At 37.6% G+C, this 18,742-nt stretch overlaps 1 protein-coding gene across 1 annotated transcript; it reads right to left on the bottom strand.

The window, feature by feature from the left end:
* Positions 1-4,586: 4,586 nt before the first annotated feature.
* Positions 4,587-16,911, bottom strand: LOC128367714 (ADP-ribosylation factor-binding protein GGA3-like). Its single transcript, XM_053328326.1, has 16 exons — positions 16,761-16,911; positions 14,729-14,813; positions 13,918-13,993; positions 12,371-12,469; positions 10,100-10,223; positions 9,863-9,963; positions 9,418-9,498; positions 9,177-9,314; positions 7,483-7,696; positions 7,196-7,366; positions 7,037-7,104; positions 6,835-6,947; positions 6,204-6,364; positions 5,915-6,084; positions 4,792-4,902; positions 4,587-4,702 (listed from the first exon to the last, which is right to left on the bottom strand). Exons 1-16 carry the CDS (start codon positions 16,801-16,803, stop codon positions 4,592-4,594), a joined length of 1,866 nt encoding a protein of 621 aa, XP_053184301.1. The 5' UTR covers positions 16,804-16,911; the 3' UTR covers positions 4,587-4,591.
* Positions 16,912-18,742: the final 1,831 nt, after the last annotated feature.

The raw sequence follows: 18,742 nt of genomic DNA, 5'->3' as shown, positions 1-18,742 counted from the left end.
CAACTGAGGATGAATCAAATGATTTCAATGGAAGATATTTTGACTTCTCAAAGCAGGAAAATCACAGCTGCTGCACTTTACTTAGCTGAGCCAGTTCCAGTGTTCTGGTATCGAGCTCATTCACTGACTGGGATTACTGGGACATTGTTAATGTCAGGTCAACATGTCTGCAGTGTGTTCTCATCCAGCAGCATCATCAGGTCAAGATTTAAATTTGTCCAGTACTGTGATTTATGACTAAATATACAACTAACATTTAGCCTCAGCTGAACTTTGTTTTCAGTAATAATTAGCTAATATTAGCTGCGGTGGTCTCTCAGAGCTGATAAATGAGGCTTTAAACGTTTGTTAGTCGACAGAAAGTCAAGCTGAACATCCAACAATGTGAAATAATAAATCATAAACTGATATTAACTTGACTTTAAGTGAAACAAGTCTTTTGAAGAAATTCTTACTTTCCATGCAGATAAATACTAAATTAGAGTTATTTCCATGAAACGTTCTAATAAAATAGAGATTATGGACTCATAAAATGAATGACAGTAACTGTTTTATGTGATGATACGGCTGTTATCTACTCTTTGAATAGAAACTTGAAGTCCTATTAGTGTTTTCATGTGACCTTAACCCTCCTGTTGTCCTCGAGTCAAGGAAGGAAGGAAGGAAAGGAAGGAAAGCTGGAAAGAAGGAAGGAAAGGAGGAAAGGAGGAAGAAGGAAGGAAAGGAGAAGTGAAGGAGGGAAGGAAGGGAGGAAGGAAAGGAAGGAAGGACAGAGGAAAGTAGGAAGAAAAGAAGGACAGAGGAAGGAAGGAAGGAAGGAAGGAAGGAAGGAAGGAAGAAACGAAGGAAGGAAGGAACAGTCAAAACAGACGGGGTCAATTTGACCCGGGAGGACGACACAAAGGTTAAATGATGAGTCCATTAACGGAGAAATCAGAAACCAATTTAGTTAATTTACTGTTTTAGTTACTTTTTCAAGCAAACACTGACGAGCTCTAGATGCACTGAGCTTGTCTCTGCCGACAGATATTTCAGTTTTAGACTATTACTTAAAGGACCAATATATAATATGTTTATTGTTCTAACTCATAAAGCAACTGATGTATTTTTAGACATTAAGTGAACATACTGGTTTCTGCGGCTATAATACTACTCTCCTCTCTTGTGTGTGTTTTGGTTTTGGCCAGTGTGTGATTCGACCCGTCCAACCTGGCGCATCATTTTAACACATTTTGTATTCCTGTGTGAGATCAGGTTGACGCCCATTTCAACACCTCAGATTGCCAGATATGACACACCGGCACATAAACGCAGCATGCTGTAACCATGGAGACAAACAAACAAAATGGACCAACTGAGATCGATTTCACCAGAGCTAAAACCTGTGAACTCAACTTAACCTTCGTGTCGTTCTCCCGGGTCAAACTGACCCCGTCTGTTTTGACTGTTCCTTCTTTCCTCCCTTCCTTCATTATTCTTTCAATTTTTCCTCCCTTCTTCCTCACCTTACTCCTTTCCTTCCTCCTTTCCTTCCTTCATTCCTTCTTCCTTTCCTCCTTACTCCTTTCCTTCCTTCCTCGTTCCTTCCTCCCTCCCTCCTTACTCCTTTCCTCCCTCCCTCCTTACTCCTTTCCTTCCTTCCTCTTTTCGTCCTTACTCCTTTCCTTTCTTCCATCCTTCCTTCTCCCTTCCTCCTTTCCTCCCTCATTACTCCCTTCCTTCCTTCCTTCTCCCTTCCTCCTTTCCTTCCTCCCTTCCTTCCTTCCTTCCTTCTCTCTTTCCTTCCCTCCTTCCTTCTCCTTTCCTCCTTTCCTTCCTTCCTTCCCTCTTTCCTTCCTCCCTCTCTCCCTCCCTCCTTTCCTTCCTTCTTCCTCCCTTCCTTCCTTGACTCGAGGACAACAGGAGGGTTAAATGTAGCAGTTTATATGAGTCAACTTGGGCTTTAACACATTCTGATTCATATAAATGGATCAATTAATTTAGAAAATATTTGCAGATGAATCCAAAATAAAAAATAGTTGTTAGTTGCAGAATTGTCTTAATGTTAAAGTCTCTTAATGTCAGCGTCTGCCTTTGTGTTGTACGAAGGGTTCGACTCTGAAAACCTGAAAGACTGAAACAAGCTGAGTCAGTTGAGGGTGATTAAAAACACATTTTTAGATTTGGATTCAGAATATTTGATAAAACAGAGTTTGAACTTTGGCATTTGTATTTATTGATGAAGTCATACTGACACATGGCAGAGCAACACACGACAGACAGAAATATGGCAGATAATCAGTCCTGCAGAATAAAACCTGATTAAAACCAAAAAGCAGAAGTTTCTTAACAGTAACGGAGGAGATGAAATTGCTCTGGGATCAAAAATAGCATCATAAAGTTTCACAGACTACAAATTAAACACCGATCTGGTCAGAAAACAATAACCCAGTTGACGATGTATTGATGAAAAATTCAAGATCAAGGTCAAAATCAAATAATAAGGTTCAATAAACCCTGCATCAGATTCATGGGAACATTATATTGTCTCTTATAAAATGTTTTTACATCTTTGAATAGCAAGAATACAAAAAGGCTGCTCACACATTCACTTCATAAAGAAAAACCTCATTCATAGCATAAATACACAGAAGTGTAATGATGAGCTCAAAATATGGACTTTACCTCAGAATTATGATTTCTGGACATTAATCTTAAAAATGTTTATTTTCAGGTCTGCATATACAGATTCAGCTTTGTTCATCCATTAACTTACAAAAAAGAGGAAGATACTTAAATAGAGCGGCTCAAAACAGCCCAATAACACAACTTAATGTTTTTTCTGCAGTCTGTCAAAAAAAAAGTGACTGAAAAATGGCTGAAGCTGCATATATCATTATTATTATTATTATATTGCCTAACCCTTTTAAAGTGTGTGAAAAGGGTTTCGGCAATTTTCCATCTTAAGGCACTTAAGAAACAAACTGTGATGTCACAACAGTATTAAAAGCAAATAAATACAAATATTCACTGGCAGATATTTCACTAGGCTGCATAGTCAAACTTTAACAACCAGCAGAAAGTTAGAGATTAAATTTCTCCATAACTGAACAAAATTTCCCAAAGTATCAAACAAAAAAAACCTTAATTTAAAACTATTATGTTTCAAATCAAATGACCCAAGAGGGAAAAACTACACAAGAGTGCCGCATTTCATTACAATATTCTCTACTTTCTTTTATTGATCTGTATTTCTCTTCTGTCGGCACTTTTTCTTTTTAAAGTTTCAGTTCTGACACAATGCCATTAAAATGCTGCGTTCACATTGGCTGAAAGCACAACACAAGGGTTAGGGTCCCGTTTAAAACAGGTTGTCTTAAAGGGGACATATCATGCACATTTCTATGTCTATATTTATATTCTGGGGCTCTACGTGAATATATTTGATGATCTAAAGTTTAAAAATAAACAACAAACTTTAGTTAACTTATTCTGGCTCTTCATGCAGACCCTCAGTTCAGCCTCTGTCTGAAACAAGCCAAAAGTAACCCCTCTTAATCATCACTTATCACCTATAGAAGTGTGTGGTCGTGTATTTGTTTCTTTTCTTAAGACCTTGACCTCTTTCTCATTATCTTGCTGTGGTCAGGACGTTTCTCAGCCAATAACAGTGTGCACAGTGTGAGATCAGGACTCTAAATATATATATATATATATATATAAAAACATAGTGACCAGTTTACATTTCTGTTTCTGTCTCTCGAGGCCGAACTACAGACACGCAGAGCAGAGCAGAGAGGCCACAGCATCTTTCACACAACATCCAGTAATGCTTCTTCACCTTCCTGAGTGTTTTTATTTGTGCTTTTGAACGTAACCACCATGAAACAATCGGAAAATTATGTTTTATTTATCTGATTCACGACTTTCTTCTCACTTGCTCCATTCTCTCTCTCTCTCTCTCTCTCTCTTCATTCACTCTCTAGCTCGGCTCAGGACCAACCAAAATCCTGCATAGTATACCTTTAAGGACATACTATATTTGTTCCACGTCTGTTCCTATAAATGCCACTAAACACTTAATATGCTACACACTGGTTCTATGAATTATTTTACCACCACTGTGATGAGATTGTGTCAGAACTGAAACTGAGAATATTGTAACTACACATCTTGTATAGTTTAATTGCAAATTTTACCTTTATCTTTTTTTCAATACATTTTCTTTTTGATTGATTCTTGGAAGATTTTGTTAAGCTGCTGAAACAAACAGTATCTAATCTCACAGAAGGCAGCGATCGCAGTAACAACACAAATAAGACAACAGCAGAAGACTGAAAACCTGAATCAGACACGATCAGGGATGTACCGGACCCACTTGAACTGTCAAAGTCTCTTATCCTTTCATACGTGGAACACAGTTTACCCACCTTTCTTTTAGAGTAAAGCAAGTCTTGAGATTACTTTTTGTCCACATCAGTTTGCTGATCTTTTTACGTCTTATCTCAAAAGGGCTTCATTTAACTCTCTGTATTCAAAATCTAGATTTCCTGGTCTAGATCCTTCACAGGTGAAAGTTTTCTGAAGCAAAGTCTCTCTGATGGTTTTGTTTTTAGTGGCCGATTAAAGATGTCCAGTCAGGGAAGTTGTCTACCTCTCCGGTCTCGTTCAGCTGTTGGTCTCCGTGTGTCAGTGTCAGCTTGTAGCGTAGACGCACGTTACGCTAATGAAACGAGGACAGGAAGTCAGTCACGGAGTTAGATCAGTCTATGTGTGAAAATGTGTTATTATGATGCAAACCCTCAAACTCACCTTCTGTGGATTAGCCAATAGGAGGACCTGAGAGATGGCAGGTGGAGGCAGAAGAGGGTTGTAAGGAGGTAGGATTGTCCCTGACGCAGGCTGAAGTTTCACCGACATGGTCTGCAGGTATTAAAACTGATTATTAACTGAATGTTTCAATCACAAACAGCTCGATTTGCACACAGAATTATGTTTAATAGAACAGGAACGTGCATAAAATATCAACAAAGACAAACAACAAAAAGGAAAGAGCAAAGTTAAAAGTGTGGCAAGTGTTTGGAAAGTGTCTGAAATGTGAAGTGGAGGCCTGGCTCCAGCAGGGGGCGCCTCGGACACCCAGACGGATCTCCTGACGTCACTCTGATTGACAAGAGTTTTTGCACTGTTCAATTAATTCAAGACTTTAAAGATGATTTTATCTCATTGGATGCAATTTAAAATGACAGAAAACCAGTAGTAGTAAATTATAACTAATGTTTACCATCTGCAGCAGAAAAGGAAATGAATCTGTAGACCTTTGTAGATTAAATTTAAGACTTTTTAGATTCGTCTCAGGCCTTTTTTTTAGGTAAATGAATTCACTGCTTTTTGTGAGTTTTCAAGACCTGCAGATACTTTGCATTTAACATCTTTTGGATGAATTTCAACACTTAAATCTACAGAAAAGAGCATCCATCCAGCAGCACCGATATCAACACTTGAGACACGACAGATGTGCCAGCTGTTATCTGGGCCACAGGTGGTCAAACTATGGAAACCTTTTTGATTGGAAACATGTATTTAAGTACAAAAGACTAAACTTACTGAACTATAAGACCGAAGTAGACAAATTATTTGCATGATTGATAATAATTAAAAATATATTTGGTAATTGTTCGAGCTAGAAGATGTCAAATATACTTAAAGTTCAAATAAAGATCTCAAAGCCTAAAGTTGCATCTTTAAGTGGCTCGTTTGGTCTGACCAACAATCATATCCTCATATTTAAGAGAATGTAATATGTGAATATGGAAATAGTTGCTGGTTCATTTTGAGGACTCAAACAGATGAGAGCAATTTTGTCAACCACACTTTATAATATTTCGATAACAGATTTTAAATGTGTGTTTATATGATCAGAGGTTTTTTTTACCTTTGGAACAGCAGCTTGAAACAGGAAGTCTCTCACAGTGAGGGGTGAGGTGTTCACAGTGGAGAGGACGACTACAGCAACGTCGGGGTGACCCAGTGGAGAGTCTTTGGCGAAATGGAGCGAGACGTGTACACCGCCCTGATCAAATAAAGTGATTGGCTCCAGTTGACCTTTCAGAAACAAGAAGGACACACACTTAACCGTAAAGTCAAAGGAGAAAGCTTCAAAACAGGCGGGTGATATGGCTTTTCCTTCATTTATATTATAATTTCAAACACTCGGAACGTACTGGATTTGATGGTCTCCATGGGAACGAAGATATTTTTCAGTACATGTTGGTGACACAAGCCCTCCTCTGATTTCACTGGAGACCCAGACATTTCATTTGGGTGTTTCTGAGAGTTTGATGATGACCCCGAACTTGTAAACTGTTGATCTGAAGGAAGTGACCTGAAAAAAAAAAAAGAGTTTAATAATGATACGGATATAAAAAAGGGCAAATAATGTCTAAATGTACTAATAACCTGCTTTAAACAATCATTAAAGTAAAAAACATAGTATATCTTGATTGTAGTATGTTAAAGAAGTGTTTTCAAACCTGAACTAGAGTATTAACATAAACTAAAACATTACATCTTAAAATCAGAGACACTGATTTTACTATCTGTGAGACTTTAACCTTCCTGTTGTCCTCCACTCAAAGAAGGAGGGAAGGAGGGAAGGAAAGGAAAGGAAGAGAGAAGGAGGGAGGGAGGACAGATGGAAGGAGGGAGGGAGGAAGGGAGGAAAGGAAAGGAAAGAAGGAAGGGAGGCAGGAAGGAGGGAAGGAAAGGAAGAGAGAAGGAGGGAGGGAGGGAGGACAGATGGAAAGAAGGAAGGGAGGAAAGGAAGGAGGGAAGGAAAGAAGGAGGGATCCTTACCATATGTCCATCCCATTTGATGAGGCACCGTTTCCTCCGCACCCACGGGCTCTCAGCACAGGGCCTCTTCCCCCAAACTGCTCAGCATTCATTATCTGAACGTCATCATTAAGCTGTCAATAAAGAACACACCATTTAACACACTTTACCAAATAAAACCACTTTTAAACCTTTAATATTTAACTTTATATCCAAGTCTCACCTGCATTAGTTCTTCAAAATACGACTTCGGACTCTCTTGGCTGGGTTTTGAGACCAGATGATGTAAGTCTGTAATTACAGGACGACACAATGAAATATATTGTTCAATTCTACAGAGAATAAATTAGAAAAAGTGGGGGACATGGATGTGGGAGGATACCTAATTCTGTAAAGTCCTGGTCAGCTGCTGAGAGGAAGGGGTTGAAAGCAGGTGAAGAGGATTCGAAGGTCGGCGGTGGCGGTGAATCAGTGTTTCTGTGTGTTTGCGGCGAGTCCAGAGCCGACAGGTCGATGAGGTGGTAGCTCTTAATCTCTCTGGGACTTGTAGGAGCTAAAATAAGAAGGAACGGGGTCAAATACAAGCAGAAGAGAGCAGTACCAAACACACAGTGAAAGCATCCACAGATAATGTGAACAAAATCAGGCATTTTGGAAGCAAATCATTACATTTATTGGTCACTTTCTCTTCTTCTTCACTTTTACTTCTTTCACTTCGTCCGTTACACACTCCTTTCCCAACCCGCTCTTTGTAGACGGTCACTGCGAGTGTCAGCTCGTCGTTAGCCGCTAAGATTCGAGCCAGAGCTGCATCGTCGTCCACCGTGTCGCTGGCCAGGCGGAACAGACTGGGCCTCAGCCGGTCACAGCGTTCGTACAGCGCCTGCAGCAGAGAGAGCCAAGGGTCAAATAATGTCAGCGTGGCAGCATTTATATCTCACTTCCACACAAACACATTCACTAGCAGAACAAATATTTGTAGGTTAGCTGGACTCAAACATAATTTCCTGTTCTCAAATGTCACACCTCTAGAAATGTATTTATAGTACATGATACTTGTTTTACTGCAGAAGTCAAAAGACAAAAAAAAAGGCTACCACAAATTTATTTTTATTATTCTTTAATCTGTCTACTACTTTCTAAATCAATCAGTTAACGGTTTTGTCTATAAATTTAAAGAAAAGTGAAAAACACCAGTAGCAATGTCTCAGAGCCCAAGACCAGTTTTTTGAATTGTTTAGTCCAATAAACAGTTAAAAACCCAAAGATGTTTAATGTACTCTGATTTCCCATTTTTGCATTAATCTGCTGTCAACTGACAATCTATCAACTCATCTTTCCAACTGTACAATAAAAGTCTACACATAGTGGTTTTAACTTCCCAGAGTAGGACTATAAGCCCAAGTAGTTAATATAATATATAACTATATGTAATATTGATATCAATGGTAAAAATCCAATGCTAATAATATTAACTGTGGATTTCTTCACTGAAGTCCTGAACTGAAATTCATGCAAATATCTCATATATTATTGTATTTAAGGTCTAAAGGCATCTAGAAATCAAGCTGAAGGCTGAGCTAAATGTGTCATTTTAGGTCTAAATGCGGAAATCTGTCCAGTATTGAGCGAGAGCACCACAAGACGAGCTCCAATGTAATCTTTTGGGAAATGATGCTGATGGTGGGGCGGGTCATTAAGGATTAAATATACAGCCTACTTCTTAACAACAATGTTGGGTAAATCTACCAGCGACCTGACGTCACAAAAGCACCAAGCAGCGGGCCACAACAAGCCAGAATCAAAAGACGGGGCAGGTCAAATTATTTCATAAATGTGGGACCCGCGGGTTAGAAAAAACCCAGACCCACGCATCACTACCCAGGGCACATCGTTTCGTTTATGTCTGAGACTGTGATTAGCTCAGCGTCTCTTCATGCTGGAGTCAATATTAACATTAGTCACACGGTTACGTGTTGTAATTCCAATCTAAAAATCTCAAAAGTGTTTTTTTTTTCTTGCAGAAATGATTCATAACTTCCTCTTTTGTTAATCATCTCCATTTACAGGATGTATTTACAGATTTATTTTGTGAACCATTACGAGGGTCGGAAACACCAGATTGGAAAAACACTGATTGATGTATAACATTTAAATGTGAATGTTTTAACCTTCAAATTACTGAATAAATGTTTACTGGTTCAGTCCAATCACAGGGAGGTGAATCAAGTGTCAACCTGTTCATTAAGCAGCCACTAGATGGCGATAGAGAGGCTTTAATCACAGCACTGGACTCAACAAACCTCCAACCCTGCGGCCGGCTGGTGTCTTGTTTATTTGGCTCTATCAGATCATTTTAATACCTTCAAGTCATCACTGGGCTGTAGCGACGGTCCCGTGACACTGTGCTGATTCAGCATCTCTCTGAGCTGCTTACTGCTGCTCTCCACCTCCTGCAGAGTAGATTCACGCTTTGACACTTTCTCTGCTTTCTCCTGCTCCTAAAACACACACATACACACACAAGAATGTGAACCCAATTCATACATTTATAAATATATGTGTATGAGATGACGTCTACTTCCATCATATGCACAACCTCACCTCTTTGATTGTGTTTTTAATGAGTCTGTTGGCAGTTTCCAGATCTTCAAGACGTTGACTTTTCAGTAATCTGGCTAAAAGCTGCAGAGAGACAAACACATGTAATCACTTCATATTTCTGTGTTGTTGTTTTTTTTACTTTTTATTTATTCCACATATTTGAAAAACATGAAGATGTACATACAATCACAAATAGTTGCTACTGAGAGAATATTAAAAATAAATATATAAATTTAAAAAAAAAAAAAAGGAGAAAAAGGTGCTTAGAGTTCTGATATAATTTTTGTTATAGGTTCCCATCTTTTCTCAAATGCCGTAGTTTTCTCCATCGTAAATATAATTTGTGTGTTTTTATTAATTGATGTGATTTTAAACACACACACACACACACACACACACACACACACACACACACACACACACACACACACACACACACACTCACTTTGGCCTTCTCCTCCTGGTCAAACACTGAGTTTGTGGTTCTTTGTGGCGGAGGAGCCATTATAACTGCATCTGGTAGTTTGGGATCTTTCTTTACAATACCTGAAACAACAAGAACAACAAGTGTAAGATGGTTTGATTCTTGAGAAAAAGCCACATTATTACACCTTAGTATAGAGTATCTATTCTAAACTGAACATCAGGCTAATCTCAGATTTTAAAAATGCTGCATCCAGACCTTGTTTCTTGAGCATAGAGTACGCTTCCTGGATCTTGGGTTCTTCTTTAAGCCAGAGCGTCCAGCCGTAAAGAACCTCTGTCACTCGGTCTTTTACTTTCTGGGAGGTCCACGCACCGAAATACTGCTCAGGAAAGATAAACATTACATCTTAAAATTAGAGACACTGATTCATCTGTGAGACTTTAACCTTCCTGTTGTCCTCGAGTCAAAGAAGGAAGGGAGGAAGGAAGGAGGGAAGGAAGGGAAGAGAGAAGGAGGGAGGGAGGAAGGAAAGGAAGGAAGGAAGTACAGAGGAAAGAAGGAAGGGAGGACGGAGGGAGGATAGAAGGGAGGGAGGAAGGGAAGAAAGGAAAGAAGGAAGGCAGGAAGGAAGGAAGGAGGAAGGACTGAAGGAAGGAAGAAAGGGGAGGGAAGGAAGGAAGAAAGGGGAGGGAAGGAAGGAAGAGAGGAAAGAGAGAGGAAGGAAGGAAGTAAGGAAGTAAGGAAGTAAGGAAGGAAGGAAGGAAGGAAGGAAGGAAGGAAGGAACAGTCAAACCAGACGGGGTCAATTTGACCCGGGAGGACGACAGGAAAGTTAAAGCAGTCAAATTAGATAAAGATAAAGACAAAGTCAGCCAGACAGACAGCTTTTATATGGCTAATACATTTAGCTCTGATATTATAACTAATGTAAATAATGTTCTTGTTTTTAATGGAGATGATGAAACTGTCTCTGTAATCATTTTATATGATTTAGTTGGAGTTTTGTTGTGTGGTGATTCAGTTTCATGTTTCTGGTAATTGCTTTGTTCTTTATTTTAACCGCAGCTTTGTACAGTAGATGACTGGTGGTTGTTAAGTTGTGGTGCTAAAACCAAAAATAAAACTGAACACTAAAACCGAATCAAACACAAAATAAAATCACACACAGATCAGACCTGATGAAAGTCACTCAGCCAAAACATTAACATGGAGATCAGTTAGTTAATTAATTGATTGGCTGTTAACTATTAAATTAACCAGCATCTATTTTGATAATCGATTCATTGTTTAGGAATCAGCTTTTAAATGTGGATATTTTCTGATTTCAATGACAGTGAAATTAATATTTTTGAGTTGTGAACAAAAGATGACATTTGAGGATGTCATTTTGTGTTTGGGGGAGACAGTGATCGACATTTTTTACTATTTTAAATATTTATAGTATTTTTAAACCAAAAAAACACCATAAATTCAATCAAATTATACATTTATTGCAGCTATTAACATGTTTGTCTCACACTAGATATATCTCTGTGAGGTTAGACATGTAATGTTTGCTATTTTTGCCATCTGAGCACAAAACTCAGATCAAATGAGAAAAAAGAGCATTAGACAATTATTATGTTTGCTATCAGAGTCGATGACATCAATGAAGCAGCCTTAGTGCACACCCGACTAGGAACTCTACTCTTCAGTTCCTCTTTTCTGCATTAAAGGGCGTCTTTGCTTTTTAGATACATGCATACGTATCCAGCCTGCAACCTACTTTACATACAATCACATCCAACATGTTTCGTATTACTATATTTGCACATTACATGAACTGTTTGTACTGTCAATATTTGCACTTCCAGGTCAAGTGCTCTTTTAAAAGTGCTCTGCAAATAAACTTTATTATGATCATTATCTGACTTTATTAACCCTCCTGTTGTCCTCGAGTCAAGGAAGGAAGGGACAAAGAAGGAAGGGACAAAGAAGGAAGGAAAGGAGGAAGGGAGGGAGGGAGGGAGGGAGGGAGGGAGGAAGGTAAGAGGGAGGGAGAAAAGAAAAGAGGAAGGGAGGATGGAAGGGAGGGAGGGAGGGAGGAAGGAAGGAAGGAAGGAAGGAAGGAAGGAAAGAAGGAAGGACGGAGGAAGGAAGGAAGGAAGGGAGGGACAGAGGAAAGAAGGAAGGGATGAATAAGGAAGGAAGGATGGAAGGATGGAAGGAAGGGAGGGAGGAAGGAAGGAAGGAAGGACAGACGGAAGGAAGGGACAAAGAAGGGACGAAGGGAGGAAGGGAAGGAGGGAGGAAGAAAGGAAGGACGGAGGAAAGAAGGAAGGAGGGAGAAAGGAAAAGAGGAAGGGAGGAAAGAAGGAACAGTCAAAACAGACGGGAGGACGACAGGAAGGTTAATTGTTATAAAAAAGCTTCACCAGAGCAAATTCCTTGTTTGTAGTAATTTAGCAATAAACCTGTTTTTTGATTCTTATATTTGGCTAATCATCACTAATCATGTTGCCATAACGACAGACTGACTGTGTTTACCTTTGGTGTTAAGACTTTGATGAGCTCATTCAGAAAGCGAAACTTGGCAGCCTCTCTGTGGAACCTCTTGCCACAGTTGTTCATACACGCCTCGAGAACCTGAAAAGAGAAGCAGAGAAAATATGATGTGCAAAAGCTTCGTAAACAAGTGGAAATGAAAAAAAAAAAAAAAGAGAAAGATTTCCTTTTGTTCTCTTGTAAACCAATAGAAACGAAACTGATTTGTCACAGCCTCTTTGTGGTTAACCACCTCGGCATGTCACATGACACGAAGCACATGAACCGTCGAGAAACGTCTCCAAGGTGCACCAACGTTAAAGTGAAACGCTGTAAAAGACAACTAACTGTGTTTCTGCTGGATCGGATTCAAATGAAGATTAAACTCCTCGTGTCACTCGGGGCTCATGTGATAAAAATTAGTCACAGCTATTATTCACAGACGGTCATCCCCCCTCTGCTGCAACAAAGGACTGAACCTTTGAAGGCCCTGTGAATAATGTCAAGAATAAGCCATGAGAATACTTTATGATTACACAAAGATACTATAGCTACTGTTTGATTGAATGATCGGAGATTGAATAATATTTTTTTGTTATTTTTTAAACATCCTGTTGTCTTCCTGTTAATAGAGCAACTTTTTCCTCCTGGGTGAATTTAGACTGTGTTGACTGTTTATAAAGCTTTAAAGGTTTAAATGATCACCCGTCTCTGTGTTAGACCCTAGACCACTTATTTTTCATAATGAATTAAATGACCTTATACCTTTTTTTCAGTTAAAAAAAAAAGCTGAAATTCTGAATTGTAATATCAAAATTTATATCAGATGAAAATATGTTGATAGGTTTATGTCAGATTAAATCAAATATGTGATTAATGTTAAGAATAAGCCATGAGAAACAGCAGAAGTATACTTTATGATTGCACAAAGATACTATAGCTACTGTTTGATTGAATAATATTTTTTTGTCATTTTTAAACATCCTGTTATCTTCCTGTTAATAGTGCTTACTTACGTACTTTTTCCTCCTGGGTGAATTTACAGTAGACTGTGTTGACTGTTTATAAAGCTTAAGGTTTAAATGATCAACCAACTCTGTGTTAGACCTTTTTAGTCAACTTTATTCCAACATAGTATCACACATTTTACACTTATTTTTGATAATGATGTCAATATGCCTAATTTAAATGACCTTATACCTATTTTTTTCAGTTTAAAAAAAAAGCTACAATTCTGAATTGTAATATTAAATTTAAATCAGATGAAAATATGTTGATTTGTTATCACAGACTGGTTTAGGTCAGTTTAGGTCGGATCCTGTTTTGAAACCATTTTGAATGTTTGAATGGAAGCACATAATCACTCCAGTTGTCCTCCTGGTTTGAATTACTTTAACAACTTCTTCCTTAAGTATAAAAAACTGACATTTTAAATGATAAAATTAGGGCACAACATGTTACTGGTAGCTTCGCAGATAAAATACTGAAGTTTTGACAACAGTATTATCATCAGTGTGTCATCGGTGTGTCATGTAAGTCTGATTACTTACAGTGACAGCTTGCAGCGACTCTTTTTCTTGGGGGGACTGGATTTTATGACCGAGGAGACGAATGGCTATCTGTGGGCTGAAACACACAGAATGAGATTAAAAAGAGGTGCAGAGCTTCAACACATACAGTAAGCATGCTTCAGTACTTCTGATAGAAATGGTTGGAAACCTGCTAAACAGGATTTTTATCATAGCTCTGATTGGTGCAGCTTTCCATGCAACTCAAATCCAACATGGTGTTAAATATACTGCTCTAATATATATTCATAAAACAAGAGAAAAAAGGTTTAAAAGGGTGAAAGGAGCCGTAGAGTTCCCCCTCACTGTTGCACTAAGAAATATGACAACATGGATGTGAAGCAACTCTTTCTCAAACTCTTTAAGTAACTTCCAGAAGCAACTGGTTTCCCTCTAAAACTTGAATTGGTGTTCATTGTTCATCATCAGGAGATCCATATAGGGTTGTTCTCATGAAATGACTCTGAGCTGAAAGCAATTAATCAATTAGTAATTCATCAGAGGATGAATTGGTTACAATTTTGATATTTATTTGATTTTTTGACAGCAAAAATGCAAAATTTTCACAGTTAAAGTGACTATTTGATACTTTTGTTTGTCATAAATGTGATTATAAAGAATATTTTTAGGGTTTTGGAGTTTTGGCTGAATAAAACAAAACCTTTGAATATGTTAACTTAGGTTTTGGGAAGGTTATGATGGTCAATTTTCAATATTTTCTGTCATTTTATAGATAAAATGATTCATTGACTAACTCAGGAAGTATTAAAATTCATATTCGTGTTGTGCTCACCCGTCCGTCTCCTGGTTGACGAGCTGGTAGAAGCCCTGGATGCAGTCCCATCGGTCCTCCTGGTTGTTTGGGTTTGTGGCCTGATCTGAAACAATGAGACCAGAGAAACAGTTTAAACACACAGACAAGAACATTTAGTGACAAACCGGATCAAAGACATGTAAATATGCAAAATAAGAAAAGATAATAGATTTTCACAAGGAAGTGAAAATAGACAGATCTCCACAAAAAGTAGGGAAAAGGTGCCAGTGTTTCAGTTAATGATGCGTGGTGCGTAATGTAGTATAAGGTTAGCAACTGGTGGTTACTTTATTAATGAATGAATCTGTTGAATGCTTATTATAACTTTTGTATTTTAACAATTACCAAATGAGGAAAATGTATTTGTTTTTATTCCAAGTGCAATCAACATTTTAAACTAGTCTTGCTCCGTGATGTTTTATAGACTAGTCAGTACCAGTCTATCAACTACTACTGTACAATACTTTTATTACTGTTCTGAGTTACTGATGTTTGATTCAAGTCTATTTGTGGCTGTCTTTAACACTTTTAATCACACTTCATTTCAGAGGAAGACTTTGTGGTTTTCACCTCTTCATTCAACTGACTGATAGAGTAACTACTTCGAATACACTGAACATGAGATAAACTCATTAAATACAACATTTATCAGGTCTAGATCTTATCCTGTATCTCTAAAAGGTGATTGTTTCATTTCATTTAAAGAATAAATATGTTGACACACTTCTGATCACACTGGAGAGCTCCTTCAGCTACAGACTGCTTCACACTTCCTCCAGCTGTTAGAGAGCACAACCCGCACTGATCCCTGTAAACCTCACACACACCTCCAACCTGGACAATATCACAAACTGCACCTAATGTTCACTACTGTGCAATATCAGTATTTCAGGTATACTACTAATTTCAGCTCAACTGTGCAATATATTTTCAAACTCAGGTATATTATCACTCAACATCAATATTACTCTTGTACATAATGTTACAATATTCTATGTACTACTATTGTTTTAATTGCTTTTGTGCTTATTATTTATTGTTCTTTATTCTTTTTTATTGATGCTCTTCTATCTCTACTGTCCACTTTGCTGCTGCAATACTGTTGGAGGAATATCTTATCTTAACCCTTACATACTGTTCAGGGTTGGATTTGACCCATTTTTACATTTGACAGTTGTAAAAACATCCTATACACTTTTCTTTTAGCCAGACTTTCCCAATATAACCTACAGTATATACAAATAGTGTACATAGTGTGTGCATGCTGATACACATTTCTATATATGCAAATGCACAAGTTTGGCATGTATATATTAAAAAATAATCCAAAAATCAGCTTTAAAACATACAGTTGTATTAATCATAGTCTATAAAATGTGAACTGGTGTAGAGACTAATTGCACGTCAGAATGTGAACAGTGTGTAAAGGTTAAGATGTTCAGAAAGAGGATGTTGCTGTCTTCCCACCTTGCATGCAAAGGTCACATGCATGTCTACCTTCAACTATCTGAATGAAGATGACCAAAATTGAGGACATGAAGATTTGTAGTTCACAATTATGGCACTAATGTTGTTTTACACCTTCTACAGCGAGTCCTAACATTATAAACATATTTAACTGCTTTAATAATAAATCCAAAAACTTCAACATGCAAAAAACGTATAAACTTATAAACGCTCCTCCACAGTGCGCGGGCACGGACTTAACGCACGACGGACACGCGCACGCGATAGGCAACTTCCTGTTCCAGCTGTTACTTTCTGCACTAAAACACTAAAAACTTACATTTTTAAGAGCTATAAGAAATATAAGAATTAAAATAAAGAAAAATAATCAGAGTTAAGCCGCAAAAACAAAGTATCAACACTTCAAAATTACGTAAAAGAGACGTAACTGTATACTGCAGCTGATAGCGCTGTGAGACGTTCACGGACACTCAAATAAAAAGCTCAAAAAAAGAAAAACACACAAAAAAACAAGCAAACATCTCTATATTCTCCGTTTACTTACTGAGCCATGACTCGTAAGTTTCCTGGCTGTCACCGGTCGCCATTGCCGCCCGTCTGCTGCAGGATCCTGGGTGGTGTTTTTTTGTTTTTAGCTGCTGATGTGTGCGTCCGTCTCTGAAGGGAAGAGCAGCTGTCAAAGTGCCGCCTGCAGCCTGGCGACATGTGACACTCACACACCCAGTCACACTCCTGACACACTAACCAATTTATGTCACACCCCCGTCCCCCTCCTTCCCTCAATGTGGTGACAGCACCTGATACACTCACCACATTTAACAACACACACAAAGCAAAACTGTAAACTATATGTCCTTTAACAAAAATGTTAAAAAAGTGGAGCTTATAAGCTAATATAAATATTAACCCTTGCATGGTCACATTTGACCCATTTTTACATTTAAGAGCTGTAAAAACACCCTATGCACATTTCCTTTACCCGGTCTTTCCCCAATGTGACCCACAGTATACAAAAATGGAAATAAAATTCATCTTTTTTTTATGTACAATGCACATTTCTTACCTGTGTTTTTTTGTTTTGTTTCCTTTTTGGTCTGTTTGCTGTACGGATGAGAGTAGTGATGGTTGGAGTCCGGTCTTGAATGCACCTGAATTTCATTGTATGTTCTGTACAATGACAATAAAGTAATCTTTAATCTTCAAAATGTTCTCTTGGACCATAAAATAGTTAATACCTTTTATAAGATAGTAGTTGGGTTTTTTGTTGTTTTTTTTATGGTGTAGAGGTGAAGACTTTCAATAAAATACATTTAAATAAGTATTGCTTTGTTGTATTTTCATGTTTTAGGTAAAACAGGACATGATATTGTGTGATAATAGTGGTGTAAAACCTAAAAATTTACACTCTCTGAGCTCTTTGAAACATTAATCAAGGTTTAATCACATATTTATTGATCAGTCTGATCGATTATTGATGCTTTCTAAACCGATTTTTAAACTAGACCTAGAAAATACTGCTTGGGTGTAGAATATGATCAGTATGTAAGTGTTAAAAAACACAGGGCTAAACTGTGAAACAAAGTCCTTTATCAAAAAGTGGAGCTTATATTAAATTGCCGTAGCTTGAGCTTCCCTTGAATATGTCCATGTTGCATTACTTGTACTTCATCTGTACTTTACTACACTGCAGAGGGAAACACTAGTTACACATTTTACTCCACTATACTTACTTCAAAGCTATAGTAAGTAGCCATTTTTCAGATCCATATTTCTTTATTCTATTTATTTTATTTAAGTGCAATATCTTCCATGCTAAGCTATTATAGCTGCATCTCACCTTTTACACTATGTCATATTTTTTAGCTGCGTATGTCTTGTTTTTATCTGGTTGTTATGTTTTTATTTGTCTTTAAAAGCACAAATGGAGAGGCACCTGTAATCTCATTATATATCAAATATAATGACAATAAAGTTTTCTATTTCTATTTGTGCAAAACTATCACTTAATAAAACATGCAGGGTTATAGATAACTGATAACTGTATACACTCACTGGCCTCTTTATTAAGTAGACCTGTGAAATCTAATGCAATCCAACACAACATCTGCACTTTAAAAATTAACCATACTCTTGCAGCATCATAACCTCTCTCACTATTATATTCTATGCAACGGTAAAATGTCACCTTTTTTCTGCACATTTCTTTTCTTTTCTTATTCTGCATGTATTACTTTTTTGTAATATGCATTTTTTTTCTTTATGTGCAATACATAAACAAACAGCTCCGCCATAAATTCTACATTTATAAAGTTTATACATTTTAAGTTTTTGTTGACACTGTCAGGAAGATGATAATTCTGCTTTATGTGTATTATTGAGGTCATCGTGGGTGATGGTTGTGTACAAGGGTGCATTATACTGAATGGTGTTCATAATATTTTGTCCACTCCATTAACATACATGAAGGTGGCATATATGAACTATTGGGTATAATTTATTAAAAAAAAATCTTATGTTAAATTCAAC

Source organism: Scomber japonicus, chromosome 2 (genome assembly GCF_027409825.1).
Source record: "Scomber japonicus isolate fScoJap1 chromosome 2, fScoJap1.pri, whole genome shotgun sequence".
NCBI classification, from domain to species: Eukaryota; Metazoa; Chordata; class Actinopteri; order Scombriformes; family Scombridae; genus Scomber; species Scomber japonicus.
Note: the sequence above shows the minus strand (reverse complement) of the source record. Positions and strands in the feature narration are given on the sequence as shown.

Coding starts and splice junctions, on each gene's coding strand:
- LOC128367714 (XM_053328326.1), bottom strand. CDS start 16,803: ATGGCGACCGGTGACAGCCAGGAAACTTACGAGTCATGGCTCA. Junction 7,367..7,482: donor AGAGAAAGTGACCAATAAAT/GTAATGATTTGC, acceptor TTCTTATTTTAG/CTCCTACAAGTCCCAGAGAG. Junction 6,365..6,834: donor TCAAATGGGATGGACATATG/GTAAGGATCCCT, acceptor TTTTTTTTTCAG/GTCACTTCCTTCAGATCAAC.